At 42.1% G+C, this 19,938-nt stretch overlaps 1 protein-coding gene across 1 annotated transcript; it reads left to right on the forward strand.

Annotated features, from left to right (window-relative positions):
- Positions 1–2,107: 2,107 nt before the first annotated feature.
- On the forward strand, positions 2,108–13,048 carry LOC119474805. The gene is made up of 2 exons (XM_037747081.1): positions 2,108–3,032; positions 11,340–13,048. The coding sequence occupies exons 1-2, from the start codon at positions 2,629–2,631 to the stop codon at positions 12,241–12,243; spliced, it is 1,308 nt and encodes a 435-aa protein (XP_037603009.1). The 5' UTR covers positions 2,108–2,628; the 3' UTR covers positions 12,244–13,048.
- Positions 13,049–19,938: the final 6,890 nt, after the last annotated feature.

Genomic DNA, 19,938 nt, shown 5'->3' on the forward strand with positions numbered 1-19,938 from the left:
GCTGTTACTAAAGAATGTCGCTGTGCTTAAGGCAAGTCTTTTCTCTACTGGTAACCATGACAGTTTATGATGCATGCTGTCTGTGTTCGTTCTCATGGGGCAGTGTAACACAAGTCTTGCAGCTCTGTTTTGGGCAATTTGTAGTTTCCGCAGTATGCTTTTCGGTGCAGAAGACCATACAGGTGAGCAATAGTCCAGGTGGCTTAAACTTAAAGATTTAACTACTTGTCCCAGAACGTGTGCTGGAACATACGGAAGGCATTTTTTTGCCATGGAGATACCATTTCCCATTTTCCTGACAATTGTTTCTATGTGCTCGACCCATGGCAGTTGATTGTCTATGGTTAGTCCCAGTAATGTGACCTTATCCACCTGCTGTATAGGTTCACTGTCCAAGTAGAGATTCATTGTGGGCATAGATGACAGCTTATGACTAGATCCAAAAATAATGGATTTGGTTTTTGAGATATTTAGTACCAACTTATTTTGTTTTATCCAATCGTAGACCAAGTTTAGGTCTGAAGATAGAACTTGGTCTAGTTCGCCGCTTGTATTTGCTGCGTAACACAGTGTGGAATCATCGGCGTACATTTGTATACTGGCTTTATGCAATACAGATGGCAAGTCATTTGTGAAGATGGAGTACAGGAGAGGTCCAAGACAGCTGCCCTGCGGCAGGCCACAGTTAAGCCCTTTACTGTTAGACATGCTGCCATTGTAATACACCCTTTGTGTTCTGCATAAAAGATAATTCTTCATAATTGTGATGGCACTTGATCTAAATCCATAACGTTGTAGTTTATTAATTAAAAGGTCATGATCTATGACATCAAATGCCGCGCTGAAATCCAGTAACACTGCACCTGTTATCCTAGAATTATCTATCTCTTTTAGCCAGTCGTCTGTCATTTGCGTTAGTGCAGAACAAGTGGAGTAGTGATGTCTGTAAGCATGTTGAAATCTAGTGTACAGGCCATTACAGTCAAAGTAATGTTGTATTTGTGAATGGACTATTCTCTCCATCAGTTTGCTTAGTACAGGGAGAATACTGATGGGTCTGCTGTTCTGCCCAGAAAATGTTAATCTGCCATCTTTAGGTAAGGGAATTATTTTACCTTCTTTCCAAATATTAGGATATATACCTTCCATTAGACATTTATTTAATATGTGACATATGGGACCAGAAATGTAATCGGCTGAGAGACAAAGTACCTTACTGTCCAGCATATCAGTGCCTACGGAGCCATAATCAGGAAGGGCTTTTAACAACTTCCTTACTTCACTCTCATCCACACTGTTAAACTGAAATGAACAACTTTTGTTAATCATTATATTGTTACTTATAAGTTTGAAAGTATTGGAATCCATGCTGCTCATATTCTTCCTTAGTGCATCGACCTTATTCACAAAGTAATCATTAAAATAATTGGCTATGTCAAATGGTTTAGTCAAAAACCTGCCATCCGACTGAACAAAAGAAGGGCTCCCAGTTTTATTTCTCCCCATTATTTCATTTAAGGTTCTCCAGAGTTCTTTACCATCTAGTTTCACTGCATTTATTTTATTTTTATAATATTCCTTTTTCATGCTTTTATTCTGTTTTGTCACTCGGTTTCTCAATTGACAATATTTTAGTCTGTCTTCCACAGATCCTGACTTTGCTAATGTGGATTTGGCTTTGTCTCTCTGTTTCATAAGGTCTTTTAAAGACTCATTCAACCATGGAGCTGGTCTGGATTTGGCAGTATACTTCTTCATGGGAGCATGGTTGTCGACAATCCTCATAAAGATGTTCATAAAAATATGTAAAGAAGCCTCAGGCACATCGGCCCAGTTTACATTCCTGACATCCTCCAAAAAACGTTCCGAGATGAATTTCTTATACATTCTCTTATTAATAATTTTGACACCACATTTAGGAATTTTGGTTCTCCTGGTAATAGCTATAATGTTATGGTCACTGAACCCTACAGGTAGAGAGACTGGTTTAGTGCAGCGCTCAGGAGCATTTGTGTAAATATGGTCGATGCAAGTGGCAGATGTATGACCAGCACTGTTAGTAAAGACTCTGGTCGGTTGAGAAATCATCTGTGATAGATTACAAGCACTGACTAGTGACACCATCTTCTTTTTCATCGGGCATTGACTTGCAAGCCAGTCAATATTCATGTCCCCTAATATGAAAATTTCACCATTCACATCTGCAGCTCTGTCAATTAGTTCACATAAGTCATTCAGATAATGAGTATCAGTTCCCGGAGGCCTGTAGCAACAGCCTATCAAGATTGGTTTTAGACATAACCTCAGAAAATGCAAACACACACTTTGAGATGATGTATGTGCCCTCTAGTCCCGCTGGAATAGTGGGCAGACAGACCGGATGGAAATATGTAGTACCGTTCACAGTATTGATGTGTGATTGAACGGATGGTGAATGGCCGCATGGAGGCTCACTTGAGACGGAGAAACTACGGCTGACTGAGATAAATGGGCATTGGAAATCCAGACTGGGATTTTGCATTTATGAGAAAGTGTGCGCTGGTATGAAAGAAAGTCACCGCTCTTCAAATCTGTAGTGAGAGAGTGAGTGAGAATGGCTGTGAATGGGGTTCAGATGAATTAAGAAAAATGGTGGATGAATGTGTACCATTTATTGCAACACGCCACATGCCATTGCTAGAAGTCACATTGCAGACCAAAGCAGCTGAAATAGTAAGAATCAAACAGAGGCATAGGGATTTAGAGGCCCGTGCTAAGGCCTTGATTTTTAGCTGGGCAAAGAAACAGGGTAAATGTCCACAAACCCATTTCCTGTTAACAATATTTACAGAAGTAGGTGTGCCACTGCCAACGCATTTAAAAACACAATATGTGCTCCCTATGTACCCCAAATCAGCCAGCAAAAATAGCGAAACAGTGTCGGACGTTGCTAATTTTGCCCGAGCTCAAGAGGAGGGTGATTTTCTCATCCAGCTAGCGGCTGTGTTAGAAAGAGAGCGGGAGATGAGAGACATAGGAGGAGAGACAGTGAGGTGTCTGCTGTTAGATGCAGCATATTTATATAGATGGTTTGTATTGGGAGAGTATATTGGAATGTTAGTTGTTGTTTGGGCCTTCCTGATTTAGAGCTGGGTCAGAGTTGAAGAGACAACTGGTCATGGTAAAGATATACCAAATGCTAAGTCAGCAGGGTCCTGGGAGGCCCGGGTCAGAGTTGAAGAGACATATGGCGGCAAAAGAGAGGTGTTTCTATTTTTATTTGTCCCTCTCCTAAAACCATATGAGGAAACTAAGGGTTTGACCAGAACAAGCTCGGTATTTAAGGAGCTGTCTGTATATGTTCGGGAGAGTTCTCTCATTATTCGGCTGGAGGCTCTCCAAGTAACTTGTTACTTGTTTACAATACTGAACTTATTGTAATAAATTTGTTATACAACTAAGACAGTGTCGGCGGAGTTTCTCTTCAAACATCTTCAACTGCATCACCACAGAAGATACATCAGAACTTGGCGTCACGAATTCCGGACGTGTTTGTGGCTGCGGCGCAGCTGGATGCAGCCCTGCTTTCCTCCTCTCATCCAGGGTGAGCCTACACCGTTACGCTGTTTGGGGGGGATGAGGTCTGACTAGTGCTGTCCCTGGCTGTGTTGGTTTTCGGCCACACCGAAATGATTCTGTGTGGGTGAATATTTGTCATGCTGTGTTGATGTTTGCGGGTGAAGTTCCGTTTAAATTTGTCTTATTCTCCATTGTTTTACTGCGTTGTGGGCAACGCAGTAGGGGGGAGTGATGGTAGAATAAGAGTTAAGAATAAAAAGTAGAAGGGTAATGTTGTGTAAAGGGTAAAGGCAAGGAGCCTAGCAATGAGTAACGTTAAGTGAGTTAAAAAAAAACTATGCAGGGTTAATGAAGAAGAGAGCTCATAAACTTCTTAAACCATAAGACATGTGTAAATTAACCGCTGCGTGAAAGTTGAATAAGTGGAATTTAAGGAAAAACCTGGTACCAGGTGTATAACCAGGAATAAGGATTAAAGGAAGCCGCAGATTTGGATTAAAGCCCTCTGAGAGGCGGTTTAGTACGGGCCTAAAACCTGAATATTACATCAGGTGAGTTCAGGTCGGTTATAAGCAAATAACTGGAAGTGTAGAGGAAAATATTTGTAGATAGACGCCCTCTCTGGCGTGAGCTGACGAGCCACGACTGATGCCGTTTTGTCAGATATTCTACACTTCAAAGGTAGCAAAAATTTAGATATAAGGAATAAAAAGGAATAAGGAAGCGGCAAAAGCATGCTTAAATAGGACAGTATGAATGAGTCGACTTTAGAATAGATTGTTGATTGTAATTTTGGTTTTGGTTTTGTTATATTTAGTATTTTCGAAATTAAAGTTAAGTATATTGGCAGGCTGAAGAGGGATTCCCTCCTCCCTCTCCTCCCTCTCCTCTCTCTGTCTCTCTGTTGAGAGAGACGTCAGCACTGCAGGCTGAAATTGTGTGTCTCTATGGGTGTGTGTGCTTAGAACACGAATACTTTGTTTTAGAAAGATGGTTACTATTCCAGTGTTGTGTTTAGATTATGCGTTAGGATTAAGTTTATGGTTTATAAACTTTTTCGGGGACGTTTTAAATTGTTAAAACTCTATAAGCCTCATTGGAGGATATTAAAAATAAGAGTTAAAATATAAGCCCCGGAAAGGGAGATAGGAAAAGATTAGAGAAGATTTTATAAGTTTGATTTAAGATTGATGAACTTTTTCGGAAGACATTTAATTTGATAAATAAAGTTTATGAGCCTTTTTAAGGACATTTCTACAAGATTTAAATAATTTGCTATGAGCTTCCGAAAAAGACTTATTTAAGATAAATAAGGAGAAGTGGAGAGATTAGTATATAAACTCTGTGTAATAGATAAATATGATAGAGAGGAATGAAGAGTGCTGAGTGAGTTATGATGGTGAAGGATTTGAGAAGTGTGGAGTGCATTGAGAGTTTTTATGGTGATGATGAATGATATGGAATAATGCTTGGTGCTTAAAAGTGCAAAATATTTGTTATAAATAACCCAAAGTGCTGGCAGAAGAAAAAAGAAAAAAAAGAGGGTTGCAAAATATTATTGAACTAAATTGTGAAGAGAAAGATCTGATTTTGTTTTTTCCTTTGTTCCTTGCATTTGTGGGGGAGACACGGAGAGACGGGTGGAGCCTGAACAGTGTGTCACGCGGACCAATTCGGCGACGTCAGACTCCTACCCAGACAAACCTCTGCACAAGGCCAGTACTGTTTTTGTTCACGAACTCTTTCTATACCTGCTGTTTGAAAATATGTTTGTATAAGCATTTAGGATCATTGGAAGTTGACATCTATTGCTTACATTTTCAATTTGAAGTGGGGAACAGCACATTCTGTCTATATGTGCTATTTCAAAAGAAGCTTGGCAACAGACTGACTAGTTAAGACATTTAATTAATTAATGGAGTACAATTGGTGAGTTTAATATTCTGTTGTGGATTGGTTTATTCTGAGCTGAACTATGTTGTGGATTCAATTTGAGATTGTTTTGAGAATTTGAGGTGAATAGTTGTGAGTTTGGATGTTTGTTTTGTTGCAAATAATAGCAGCCAGTGATAGTTGGTCCTTGGGGAAAGTGTTTGATTTTAGGGAATTCATATTTGGTTGGATTTTCTGACATTCTGGGACATTGTAATCGTAATCTGATTGACCTTTGGGGGTTAGATTGACATTGTGTGGTTTGGTATTGTGATTTCTTATCATATTAATAGATCCTCTGGGGTCCTTTAAAGTTGGCAAATTAATTTCTTTGGTCGGTTGACTGTGGCAAAAATAGTGATTCACAAATAAGTTGAACAAATAAATAAAATAAATTAATAATCTTAAGTGATTTTGGTTTAAGTGATTAACCTCACTTATATTGACTGATTACTTGATTGATTGATTGATTGATTAATTAGTTGAATGTATAAAAAGCAATATAAAGTAGCTAAAATGTCAAAAAAGGACGATAAAACTTCAAAAGTAATCACGCCTCTTGATGTCGTTCAAAACAATAATCCATTAATAAAAGAGATCCCACGGATCTCAGCAAAATGGTACCGCCGTTGGACAGAGATAGATCAACCCTGGCCAGTGAAAGGGACCTTTAATCCTGATGTAATTAAAAAAACTGCAGGTGCTTGTATCTACATATAAAGCGGAACAAAAAAGAGGGAAGAAGGGAGAGAAACGTAAAGAAAAGAGACAAACAGAACTTGCGATACTCCAGTTGTTTGAAACTGAGGGACAGAAGTGGACAAAGGCTGCGAAGGAGAAAAAAAAGAAGAAAGCATGGAAAGAATGGGAAAAATGGCCAAAGAAACAGAGAAACTAATGGCTGAAGTTAATTCATCTTTCTCACATACGAACCCAGTGAGGAAACCTCCACCTTATGAGAAGAATGTGGAATTCCAGGAACTTTATCCTCAGCTCCCAGTGATTAGTCAAGAGGGTAAATATCAGATTATGGATGAGGAGGATCGGATAATTGAATTTGGACAAGCTGAAACTACAATAAAGATGAATCCAAGTTCAAAAAGTAAGAAGAAAACAAAACAACTGGAAACAAAAGGAGGATTGAGGATCAGGAAGAAGAGATGCTTTGTGTAGATTAAATTGTGTGATAAAATGCACGCCAGACGGCTGTCTGGTGGAAGAACCAAGTGATATGGGTTACCAAGCATTGGTGGCAGTGGAGACTGAAGCTTCTTCAGTATTTTGGATTGGAAATCTCAGTGCAGATCTTTTGGAGCCAGCTAAGTTGTGGGAGAAGTTCATTGTTGCAAACATGCCTGATGCAAGAACACCGGAGTATCCATATCATTGCACACTCAAATACTTCAAAGATGCTGTCCAATCAAACTCATATAAATGGTTGAGCTGTCAACCAAAGCAAGTTCAACTTAGCTCTGGCTGCATAACTTTGGGACCGCAAGGAGCAGCTATGAAGATAAACAGAAATGAATATTTGGATAAAGAATTTGAAATTGAGAAGAGTGTGCCACATGTAACTCTGTTGATTTCTGAGGAGTATGAACAGAAGCATATAGGAGACATGATGGCAGAAGCGGAGGGAGCTATTTTTGCTCCAATAAAAGAGAATCTTGCCATCTGGAGAAGTGAAGACCAACGGTTCATTAAAATTATGATTTCTGCTCAAGGAGAAGGACAGCCACAAACTGTGAGGATGACACATGAGTCAATTTACAGTGCTAAGATGGATTCGGACTCTAAGGAAGAAGAGATGATGCGACAGGTTCCAGAATGTTTGTGGTCTCAACATAGTGCTGATATTGGACTGGTGAAGGCAGCCCAGCCAGTGAAAGTTGATCTCAGACCAGGAGTCAAACCTCCTTGGAAGAATCAGTATCCACTAAAGGAAGAAGCAATTCAAGGGATCAAACCACAAATTGAAGGACTTTTGAAAGCAGGTGTGTTGAAGATAACGCAAAATCCTCAGAGTAACACACCGCTATTACCTCTGAAGAAGACAGATGACTCTTATCGCCTGGTACATGATTTGAGGGCAGTGAATGAAGTAGTAGCGGATTATCCAGCAGAAGTGCCAGATCCGCACACTTTGTTAGCCCAAGTACCACCTGATGCGACATTTTTACGGTGCTAGATTTATGTGGTGCATTTTTCAGTGTTCCGCTCAGCGTGGAAAGTCAGAGTTTGTTTGGGTTCACGTATAATGGAGAATCCTATGAGTATGAGAGATTGCCACAAGGGTTCAAACATAGCCCGCACATTTTTAATAAAGTGTTGAAAGATGATTTGGCGGGACTGGATCAAATATTAACGAGCACTGTTATTCAATATGTGGATGACATTATCATTTGTTCATCAGATGAAGAAACATGTCATAAGGACTCAATTAAACTGTTACAGATATTGGCTGAGAAGGGACACAAGGCTTCTCAGAAGAAGTTGCAGTATTGTAGGGAGAAAGTAGTTTATTTGGGTCAAACAATAACACAAGGACACAGGAGCATTTCAGATAATCAGATTGATGCTATTCGTAAGGCTCCAAAGCCCAGAACAGTTAGGGAGATGATGACATTTCTTGGCATTGCTGGCTATTCCTCAGCATGGATAGAGGATTATGCTAGTTTAACAGGGCCTTTGAGGGCTATGATTAAAGATATGGGGAATGCTAAACTTCATTGTAATCTTTCTTGGACACAGGAAGGCCTTTTGGCTTTTGAAACAGTCAAGCAAAGGTTACAGGAAGCTCCAGCATTAGCGCTTCCAGACTATTCTAAGAACTTTCTGTTGTATGTGTCCACTTCAATGGGAGGTAAATATGCATGTGCAGTGCTTTGTCAGCCAACAGGTACGGGGACAAGTCCTCAGCCTGTTTCTTATTATTCCACTGCATATTCAGAAATAGAAATGGGGTTGCCACTGTGCTATAGAGCAATGGTAGGAGTTTCTTTGATGTATGATAAGGCATCATCTGTCACAATGGGGTATCCGGTGACAATCCTTACTCATCATAGTCTCAGAAATCTTTTGAACTATGGTAAATATACATTGACCATGCCAAGGCTTAGAGACTATCATAGGCTTCTAGAGCAAGAAGATGTTACCTTAGCAAGATGTGCCACAGTGAATCCAGCTGAAAATTTGCCAACTCCAGAGGATGGTGAACCGCATGATTGTGTTCAAGAAGCAGAGAAATATTCAAGGCTTAGATCAGACTTGCAAACCCTCCCATTGCGTGAGGCAGATTTGGAGTATTGGACGGATGGATCTTGTTATCGTGTGGGAGATAAGTTGAGTGCGGGATATGCTATTGTAAAAGCTCAAGCAAAGGGTTTTGTTGTAGAAAAGGCTGAAGTAATACCGCAGCCTGCATCTGCACAGCTTGCAGAACTTGTGGGGCTAACTGAAGCATGTTTGTTAGCAGAAGGTAAGCGAGTGACAATTTATACAGATTCTGCTTATGCTCACAATGTGTGTCATCTGTTTGGATCAGTGTGGAAGGGCCGAGGGTTTAAGAAAACCGATGGTTCTCCAATACAACATCACGCTCAAATAATGAAGTTGTTGCATGCTATGATGAAGCCTAAGGAGATAGCGATAACTAAGTGTGCAGCACATAGAGCGGATTTGTCAAGAGTCACACAAGGTAATAAAGCAGCTGACGAAGCAGCAAAAGCAGTTACAGGAGCAGATAGAGTGGGTAAAGTTTTGTTGGTTACTCATGAAGTGGATTTGGAAGATAGAATCACACTTAGGGATGTGATTTTAATGCATGATGCTGCGTCTGAGATTGATAAACAGTTGTGGAAAGACAGAGGTGCCACCCAGGATTCTACAGGTCTTTGGAGAAATCATGAGGGGCTGATAATAGCTCCTCCAGACCTGTTAGGTCTAATGATTCAGGAGGCACATGGGTTAGCTCATGTTGCAAGGGGGGAAGTTAAGAGAAAGATTACAAAGGAATATGGTTTTTGGGCACCGTGTCTGCTTGAACAGATTGATTATGTTATTGGCAGGTGTATAATCTGCCTGAAAAATAATGTTCGGAGGGGTGTGATAGTTCCACCTGGTCACATTCCGACTCCAAGGGGTCCTATGCGTGAGCTAGTTGTGGACTATGTTGATATGATCAAACCAGTTGAAGGGAAGAGGTACATGTTGGTTGTGGTAGATTGATTTTCAAGATGGCCTGAAGCTTGTCCAAACAAGCGGAAGGACGCTCAGTCAGTTGCCAAGTTTTTGTGTAGAGAGGTCATAAGCAGGTGGGGGCTTCCAGATCGGATATCCTCAGACAATGGGAAAGAGTTCGTTGACAAGACAGTGAAATTGATTTTGCAAAAATTAGGAATTAAACAGCGTCTTGGTGCAGTCTATCACCCGCAAAGTCAAGGAATATGTGAAAAAATGAATGGAGTTTTGAAAAATCGGATTCTTAAAATTTGTCCATATTAACCACATTTAACATACTTATAGTTTTAACATTTATTTTAGAAGTGTATTCAATGATTTGAATTGTATGTTATTTCTACAAAAGATACTGGTTGGTGTTTTCTTTTTCCCTTAAGAACAACATTGGGGGAGGACCGCTATGAGGGCGGTTGATGATTCAAGGATCCCAAGCTGTTAAAGGGATTCAGAAAGTATAATAACGACAATCAAAATGGATGAAAGACTCTGAACAAGGACATTGTGAAAATGTTCAGAGTAAACATGTCGTCACTACTACATTGGGAATCGACGTTGCAGAGGAACTACAAGCTGATAAGTTCCGGTGTTTAGAAAATATAAAATGAATAAAAAATGAAAAATGATGATGGAAAAATGAAATAACATATATGTATTGTATGTACGAAATGTTATTTTTGCATGATAATTTGTGCAATTTATCATGTTTGATTCGATGCATTATGGGGCTAATATGTCGGGACCTCAGTTTTTTTTTCTTGCTTTTTCGGTCCTTAGGGACATTGGGGATAGGCAGGGACAGGTCCATTGGAAGGTACGATGGGTCGACCAGCCTAAAAGTGGACATTGTTTTGAATTTATTTGCTGAGGTTTCCATATGTATTTGCTTAACATTATATTATTATGAAGACTGAGTACGGCAGAGGGGCCGTGAAAGAATTTTCCTGTCTAAATTGTTTGAGGGACACTTCAGGAGAGATAGCTGCCAGACAGGTTTTTCACTTTCACACTCTATTAAATATTGCTGTATTGTTAAGATTATGTTGGAGGAATTATCATTTTTGACACCATTGTACACGTTTGTTCATATTCGGTTTATCGGGACTTTAACTAGTCCCGAAGGGGGGAATATGAGGTGTCTGCTGTTAGATGCAGCATATTTATATAGATGGTTTGTATTAGGAGAGTATATTGGAATGTTAGTTGTTGTTTGGGCCTTCCTGATTTAGAGCTGGGTCAGAGTTGAAGAGACAACTGGTCATGGTAAAGATATACCAAATGCTAAGTCAGCAGGGTCCTGGGAGGCCCGGGTCAGAGTTGAAGAGACATATGGCGGCAAAAGAGAGGTGTTTCTATTTTTATTTGTCCCTCTCCTAAAACCATATGAGGAAACTAAGGGTTTGACCAGAACAAGCTCGGTATTTAAGGAGCTGTCTGTATACGTTCGGGAGAGTTCTCTCATTATTCGGCTGGAGGCTCTCCAAGTAACTTGTTACTTGTTTACAATACTGAACTTATTGTAATAAATTTGTTATACAACTAAGACAGTGTCGGCGGAGTTTCTCTTCAAACATCTTCAACTGCATCACCACAGAAGATACATCAACAGAAAGGGTGGACACCGTAGGAGAGTCAGCTGCAGATTTGGATCAGGGAGAGAAGAGTAAAATGATCAGGGAAGCTGCAGAAAAACGCGTAGCAGAAGATGAGAGGCTAAGAGCGGGAAAAGAACTAGGGAAAGCTAAAAAAGAGAAAGAGGAAAGAATAATTAGAGCAGAAAGGGATTTAGCAACAGCTATCGCAGTAGAGGAAGGTATAATAAAGGCCGAAAGGGAAAGAAAGAGGCTGGAAGATAGGGAAATACGCAGGAAGGAACTACTAGCGCAAAACGAAGACTTAAACAGAGAAGTCAGACAGAGTACGATAGTACAGAGACCGCCCGTGCCCTCACAGCTCGAGAGTCAGGGAGAGACTGACTCAGATTTCACAGATTCACCCAGGGGGGCGGGGCGGACGAACACACACACACAGAGAGAGAATAACACACACCAACCAGCAGAGCAGCTCTCAACTGAGATAGCAACAGATGCAGACACACACACACACCCACAAGCTGCAGGATTTGCGTCTAGATGCAGGGGGAGAGGTAGGGGGCTGGCTAATTCAGCTAGCCCATTTAATGCACCAAAGATAATGATTGGACAAACAGCTGTTTGTCGACCATGGTCCCCCACAGAGATCAGAGAAATGATTAAAGAATCCCCAAGCCCAATATCTCGCCCTGATGCATATCTCACATGGTTAGCACAACAATGTGAGATCTATACTTGCCTGGTACCTGACGTGCAGCAATTGGTGAGCTTCACATATGGCTCCGAATGGGGCCTATGTAAAGCAGAATTTGAATTCCCGCAGGCACTAGAAGATGGGCAATGGCCAGCTAATAAAACAGTAAAAGATTGGCTGGAGGTGGAGGCGAGGCAGGCAATAATGAAGTGTGCGCGCAGTAAAAATTAATTCTCCAAAGTAATTCACTGTGTACAACAACCAAAAGAAACCCTCTCTGATTTCTTGCAACGATTTATTGATGTTTGGGATAACAACGCAGGGTTCAGGCGAGAAGACCACGCACCACCACACACACCACGCCATTCAAACTTTCCTGCAAAATGTGAAACCACACATTTCATCGGCATACAAACTCTCTCTCCAAGACTGGCAGACCAAAGATTGGGCAACAACTGTAAATAAGATAATGGGGCTCGACTGCAGCCAAGTTTTCAATTTGGAAAATAATGCATGTGCGGCTAAACAAATGGTGCAATTTACAGGAAAAAAACAACAGGGATGGGGGCGGTTTCCTCCTAGGAATAAAAACAGACAGAGAGGGAATACTTGTTATATCTGCGGCAAAGCCGGACACTGGGCAAGAGAGTGTCCAGCCACACCTGCACGATACGGAATGCCTAATCCGGGGGCACCCGAATTGATGTGGAGGCCCCAAGGGCCCACAAACACCAATCAGATGTTTCCGTCTCCTCCTCCTCCTCCACCTCATGATAATAACAGTGGGCCTCAACATGCCTACTATAGTCAGACATAGGGAGGCCATGGGGAAACAGGATCAGAACACAAACTAAATTTTCCGATTGAACGCAAACAATATTTTCCCATCCAAGCAACCACAATTAGACTATCCAACAATCCCACATTACCAATTGAAGTAAATGGTAACACAGTTGAAATTTTGGTGGACAGTGGAGCCACTATCTCGGCTGTTAGAGCGGCTGAACATTCTTGTGAACCAAACACACATTATATCACCACTATGGGTATTACACAGTCATTGATCTATGTTCAGCTTTCTTTTCCATTCCACTGCATCCAGACAGCCAGTATCTGTTTGCGTTTACTTTTAGAGGTCGACAGCTGACCTGGCGAAGGCTAGTACAGGGATATTCCCAGTCCCCGAGCGTGTACGCGGCAGCGGTAAAACGGGATCTGGACGATCTCGATCTGCCAGGAGGATCAAGCCTTCTTCAATATGCAGACGACCTCTTGGTGGCGTCCCCAACATTAGACGCGTGTCGTTCTGACTCCATTTTGCTGTTCAAAAGACTGGCAGAGTGTGGCCACAGGGCATCACTCACCAAACTGCAATTCTGCCTGCCTGAGGTCACGTATCTGGGTCATGTGTTGAAGAACGGCCAGCGGCTGTTGTCGCCAGAAAGAGTGAGACTGTTGGTGGATATGCATCCCCCGAGGACTAAGAAAGAAATGCATTCGTTCCTGGAGATGGCAAATTATTGCAGGCACTGGATTTTTGAGTATGCAGCTTTGGACTCTGTGTTGCGAGCCGTTACATTGCAAACGGCTCCATCTATTGTGGAATGGACTGAAGTTATGTTAAAAGCTTTCCAAGACCTGAAACATGCGTTATTACAGGCCCCAGCACTGGGCCTGCCGGACTACAACTTGCCGTTCCATCTACACGTGCACGAAAAGGAGGGTTTTGCTACAGGTATCCTGGTACAGAAACATGGTTCGCGTTACCGTCCTGTCGCGTACTATTCGGCTCGATTGGGACCCATGGTGTTGGGCATGCCAGGTTGTTTGAGAGCTGTGGCCTCAGTTGCGATGATGATTGAAAAATCAGCCCCCATAGTACTGGCTCATGACTGTGTAGTCCACGTTCCGCATGCCGTTTTACACATTTTGAACACCGCATCAACACAACACATGACAGCAGCACGACGCTCAGGTTATGAGGCTATCATTCTGTCCAGTCCACATATTACGGTGAAACGCTCCGCACCGCTAAATCCAGCCACTCTCCTCCCACTGATCGAGACCGACGATGATCATGATTGCGATACCATGATTGCAACATGTTCATCCCCAATGCCAGACCTCCAGCAGACACCAATCCCAAATTCAGATGTAATTTTCTACACTGATGGATCTGCGAGCAGACCATCAGAATGGTTATGCCATAGTGAATGAATGGGAAGTGGTTGAAGCGCGAGCGCTACCGCCTCACATGTCATCGCAGGCGGCTGAAATTTATGCGTTGCACAGAGCCTGTAAACTCTCTGAAGGTAAAGTTGCAACAATATACACTGATTCGGCATACGCATTTGGCGCTGCGCACGATTTCGGACAGCTCTGGAAACTCCGTGGTTTCATCTCATCTTCCGGCAAGCTGCTCCAGCATCATGCGTTGATAAATGATCTCTTGGATGCGATTCTACTCCCAAAACAACTTGCAATCATTAAATGCGATGCGCACACTAACGGTGATGATCCTGTCTCCAGAGGAAATGCGCGGGCTGACATTGCAGCCAAACAAGCAGCGCTTTCCTCTTCCTTCATGGTACTCCAATGTACTTCAACACAACTTGCTAATCCAATTCCAGTACCTTCCTTCAATGATGTCGTGGTTCTACAAAATCGCGCTGATGCTAGGGAAGGTAACATTTGGAGGAGTAAAGGTTGTGCACCTGATCAGGAGTCAGGCTTGTGGCTCCACCCCGATGGTCGACCTGTATGTCCTCGTTCTCTCCTATATGTGTTGGCACATGTAGTACATGGGCCTGCACATGTAGGAAAAGGAGGGATAAATGAGGTAATTTGTTCACAGTGGTTTGCGCCAGGCATCACACAGGTCTCACAAACACTAGTAGACGGATGCATGACATGCCAACAAACTAGGAGAAAGAACAGTTCGATAAAACATGACCATCTACCGCCACCATCGGGCCCTTTTGTAAATATGCAGATTGATTTTGTACATATGCCAAATTCACAAAGTTTCAAATACTTGTTGGTGATCACCGATCAGTTCTCAAAGTGGACTGAGGCATTCGCAACAAGGAAAGAGGACGCTAGAACACTCGTAAAGTGTCTTCTAAAAGATGTCATCCCAATATTTGGGGTTGCCAATGGGAATAAAGAGCAATGTCAACAGGGTCAAGTCCCCCGCTGACACCACACAAAACTTTGCCGCTTTGGACTGAGGAATCCCTGGTTGATTATGTTAAAGCACTAACCAAAGTTTTAAAAAGGTATCACTTACAGGTGGCAGAACGGCTCCCAAAACCCTCGGTGGAGCCAATTCACCCTTTTCAAAGTTGGTGATCAAAATACTAATTAAGTCCTTGGACAAGGTGTGCTCTCTGTTTGTCTCCCAGGTGAAAGGCCCATAATAGGTGCTGTTGGTGACCAAAACAGCGGTGAAGGTCGAGGGCAAAGCAGAATGGGTTCATGCTACAAGGTGCAGAGCAGCACCTCGTGCTACGGGAGAGGGCACGCAGGGACGTGGCAAGTGACAGGATGGTCACTCCTTCTCCTTGCACTGCTGAGTGGGTTCGGTCAGGGGACCGAGCAACCTGATTCAAGGAAATCGGAGCATGAGGGCTCTCATGTTCCAGGTGCCGAGCTGAGCCTTGAGCTCGGTAAAACAACGAGCAACCAAGTGCTTGCAACCATGAAAAGAGCCAGAGCAACAGCTCAAGCTCCACCCAGTTTGTTACGACTGGGACGTGAGCTATCAAGATGCCAAAGGTCACGTAGAGGGCTGTGACAACACGGTCCGGATTGAAGAGATGCAAGAATATAACTATCTCCTCCCACCAACAACATATTTTGAATCTATTTATACCATACGTGCAAAACTAAATGAAGGAAAAACGCCACAGAGACCACTCAAACATGGCCATTCTTCTTCTCCTTCTCCTTTTCACATGTTTGGGGGCAATAATCAGAGCTCTGGTCCAGAAAACTGCTAGCACCGTGTTACAGGCTCCCCAGGTCCGTGTAAGTGTGGGAGGCCTGGCACTCCATCAGGTAGAGACCGGGCCTTTTGGTAATGCGGAGTTTCAAGATTGGGTTCAGAGGTTGGGGTTAGAAGACCTTAGTCTGGAGGAGGAGGAGGAAGAAGAGGAGGGAGAAGAGGAGAGGGAAACATGTGACATGTAATCCCACATTTCTCCAGATGTGATCATTTTTATTTTTCATGTTTGTGTTTGATTGAGGTTTGATTTTGCCAGATTACTCTAATATAATCAATGTTATTCATTATTGATCCCTATGATTCTGTGGGTTAAAATCAAAGCAATATTACATGTAATCACACACACATACTTATATTTCATTACACACACATCACATTAAGCCACACACCTCAGTACACACACTCACATTTTCAATAAAGATATGGCATACACATTACACTCATCACATGGATGACAGAAAACACGGAGAATGAGTTGAATCGGTTACTCTCTCAAGGTTTAATTGTTTAAGGGTTTTCAATTTTAGTTGGTGAATTTTATAAGAATCAATGTATCCTGATATTAAAGGCTGTAGGGATTAATAGTAAAAGTGTATTCTCTGTAAAATGAACTGATATTCTGCATGATTGATTTAGGAAAAATTGAGGAAAAGACTGAAGGATTTGAGGAGGAGGTGTCCGAGCTTCATTGATGGTGTCTGAAAGGAGGGTGAAATTGCATCCTGCTTCCGGGTACCTCTGTGTACCTCTGTGTACCTCTATCTCAAAAGAAAGAAAAAAAAAAAAGAAAAAGAGAAACAATGATTTATGATTTATGATTTGTAAATTACTTCTTTACTTAAATTTTGTGCCATGTATTTCTAATTCTATTATCTATCCTGTTTCCTTGTATAAGAAGGAAGATTGATTTTATATTAAGTTTAAAATGTAACGTGTGATGTCATTTAATCAAGTGTGTTTGGTTATATTTGAAACATAATCAGGTAAATCACCCTAACTCACCCTGAAGATGATCGGTTTGTACGGATGTGACAATATGGATTTTCCCTCTTTTGTGATCTGAGGTTTTACCTTTGTCCTTTCCAGATAGAGTAGATAGCGCATCTGGTCTTTTTGCTCCATCTCCTGTGAAACCGAGGCGGAGTTTTTGGCCAGTTGTCAGTAGATGCATGTGACCTGCGACCTCTGTCAAAAGAGCTCTCTAGACCTTTATGGGGTTTGGGAGGTCTGCAGGTAATTTTCCTTAGGAGGCCTTAATTGGCTTGAATACAGAACTCGTAGGTCATTGCTAGAGTTAAGGGTGAGTTTTTTTAATAATCATGATATGTAACTGTTTTTGGATTTTGACTGTTTAAATTAGTCACTACTGCGTGGGGTGGATCAGCCTTGACTTCTCCCTGGTGCTCAATTGTTAAATTGATATGTCACACTGGGAGGGGTAATTAGTGTTGATCTGTCGATCAAAAAGGAGGGGTTGTGATGGAATTTTCCATCAATTCCTCTCAAGTTATCTTTGGGAGGAAGAGGTCCGCAGCTGATGATGTCTTACAAAAGAAGGTTTATTGAAGCTTGATCAAGGAGAATTGTCAGGTCTCCACAATAGATGCTCTCTGCATGAAGGCCTCACAACTCTGTCCTTCCTCCCTGGTGCTCAGTGTCTTACCCCTTATCATGTTTTGACTTACTCCGTTCCTCTGGCATCTCTGACCCTGGTTGCCCTAGCGACTGGCTCTACGGTCTCCACTACAGGCACAGCTGTACAGATAATGGTGGCTCCTCTAGACAGGACTCCAACCCAAGAATGTCAACAGAGGGACACCCTGACAAACACTCTGACCTTTCTACCAATAAGAGAGGAATTGATGGAAAATTCCATCACACTAATGTTACGGCGTCACTGATGTAACCAAACTTGGCAGCAGCGTAACTCGTTTAATTGCCAATGGCAAATAATCAGTTTGGCTGTATTCGAAACCGCCTACTACATACTACTGACGAACGTAATACGCAGTATGCAGTACATACTGTATACTCCGTTCATCAGTAGTATACAGTATATACTGTATACTGCGTTCCTCAGTAATATGCAGTATGTGACAGTTAAAGCGATGTATTTTGCAGTATGCTAGACCAGGCTTTAGCCTTTAAACCAACTCTTAAAGCACTGGATAAAAAAACAAACTCGTTATTATTATCGAACAATACAACTTTGACTTTGTTGTTTATGTTGTTAGTTTACTTTATAAGATACTGCAGGTTTAAACTATTTATTCTAACAGCTCATAGTGAAGTGAGACAAACAGGATCATCAACGAGAGGAGACGGGAAATATCAAATATTCATCCACAACATTTACGTTACTCAAACTGCTTTTTCAGTTCCAGCTACTAAACAGAAGACTGATCTCCCTCCAGATATTAGTCATATTAAAAAGGGTAATGTTGTCTTAGCAGGAATCTCTCTGCCCTGTCAGAGGCTGCTCTTTCCCTCTCCTCTTCCCTCTCCTCTCCTCTTCTCCTTCCTATTCCCTCTCCTCTTCCCTCTCCTCTCCCCTCTCCTCTTCTCTCTCCTCTTCCCTCTCCTCTTCTCTCTCCTCTTCTCTCTCCTCTTCCCTCTCCTCTTCCCTCTCCTCTTCCCTCTCCTCTTCTCTCTCCTCTTCTCTCTCTTCTCCTCTCTCCTCGTCTCTCTCCTATTCCTTCTCCACTCTGCTGCTCTGTGGCCGGCTCTCCAGGGAGCTATGTCCGTGGGTGATTTGTCAGCTTTTCAACTCCATAAAGGCAGATGATCACAGGTTCCTGTTAATTTATAATGGACATCTGTGTTGTGATATTTAAACAAACTATCCATCAACAAGGAAATAAAAGCCTCTCGTCTACAGACCGGTCTCTAGAGAGCTCCAGCCAGCTCATAGCGGTCTGTGAGCGTGACTACCCGGCTGGCTGGCAGCGACCCCGGCAGGCGCTAGCTAGCTGTCACGGCATTTTGTGGAGCTTCTAAACTCCGACAATGGTGGAGCAAATGTTCGATTCGCCATCTAACTTCGTAAAACTGCCAATATTAAAAATCTACACAGTTGATTTCTCGCCTCACACACTTTCAGAAGTGAATTTCGTGATGAAATAGCTACGAAAACTGTAAAAAACAAGCAGCTTTTGGCTGCTGTTGTTGAAACGTAGCTTGTAGCGGTCCAGCGCTTTGCATTGTGGGATAGAGTAGGCGAAGTAGACTGGTCCGATGCATACTGGAGATTTTTTCCAAATCAGTACGATATCCAGGTATTTTTGGCATACTGTAGATTTTGCTTTTGTTCGCATACTACATACTACATACTACATACTACATACTACATTTTGGCCAAATCAGTACGTTTGGCGAGCGACTCAGAAACGGGCTACTGGTGGCGAGCTACTGGTCGCTCACGAGCGACATGTTGGAGACCCCTGGTGTAGAATTTGTGTGTATGTGGGAAGTGAGTGGTGAAGCAAGAGAGACAGAGTGGCATGGAATGTGTGCAGCCGTGCAGAAGAGTTAGTTCAGCTCTAAGAATATCAGTGAATGTTCAGTGGAAGTTGCAGTTTGTGCAGAAATCAATGCTGCAGTTCCTCAAGACCAACAGAGGTTCCCCTTGTCTGGTTTCCCAAGCGAATAACGTTATCGAATATTGCCCAAGCAGGAACAGTTAACACAGTGGTTTGTCCATTCTGGGCTATTGTAGAAACATGGCTCTGTAAAGAGGACCCGCTCCCTATGTAGATATAAACAGCTCATTCTGAGGTAACGAAAACACAATTCTTATTTTAAGGGGATTATACACTAAATAAAACATACTAATAAATATTTACATTACATTTAACGGTAATTACATTTATGCCAATAGATCCCCCTAAATGCTACACACTGGACCTGTAACTTTAAAGATT

Source organism: Sebastes umbrosus, chromosome 16, assembly GCF_015220745.1.
Source record: "Sebastes umbrosus isolate fSebUmb1 chromosome 16, fSebUmb1.pri, whole genome shotgun sequence".
NCBI classification, from domain to species: Eukaryota; Metazoa; Chordata; class Actinopteri; order Perciformes; family Sebastidae; genus Sebastes; species Sebastes umbrosus.

Coding starts and splice junctions, on each gene's coding strand:
- LOC119474805 (XM_037747081.1), top strand. CDS start 2,629: ATGGTGGATGAATGTGTACCATTTATTGCAACACGCCACATGCCATTG. Junction 3,033..11,339: donor ATAGGAGGAGAGACAGTGAG/GTGTCTGCTGTT, acceptor ATCAACAGAAAG/GGTGGACACCGTAGGAGAGT.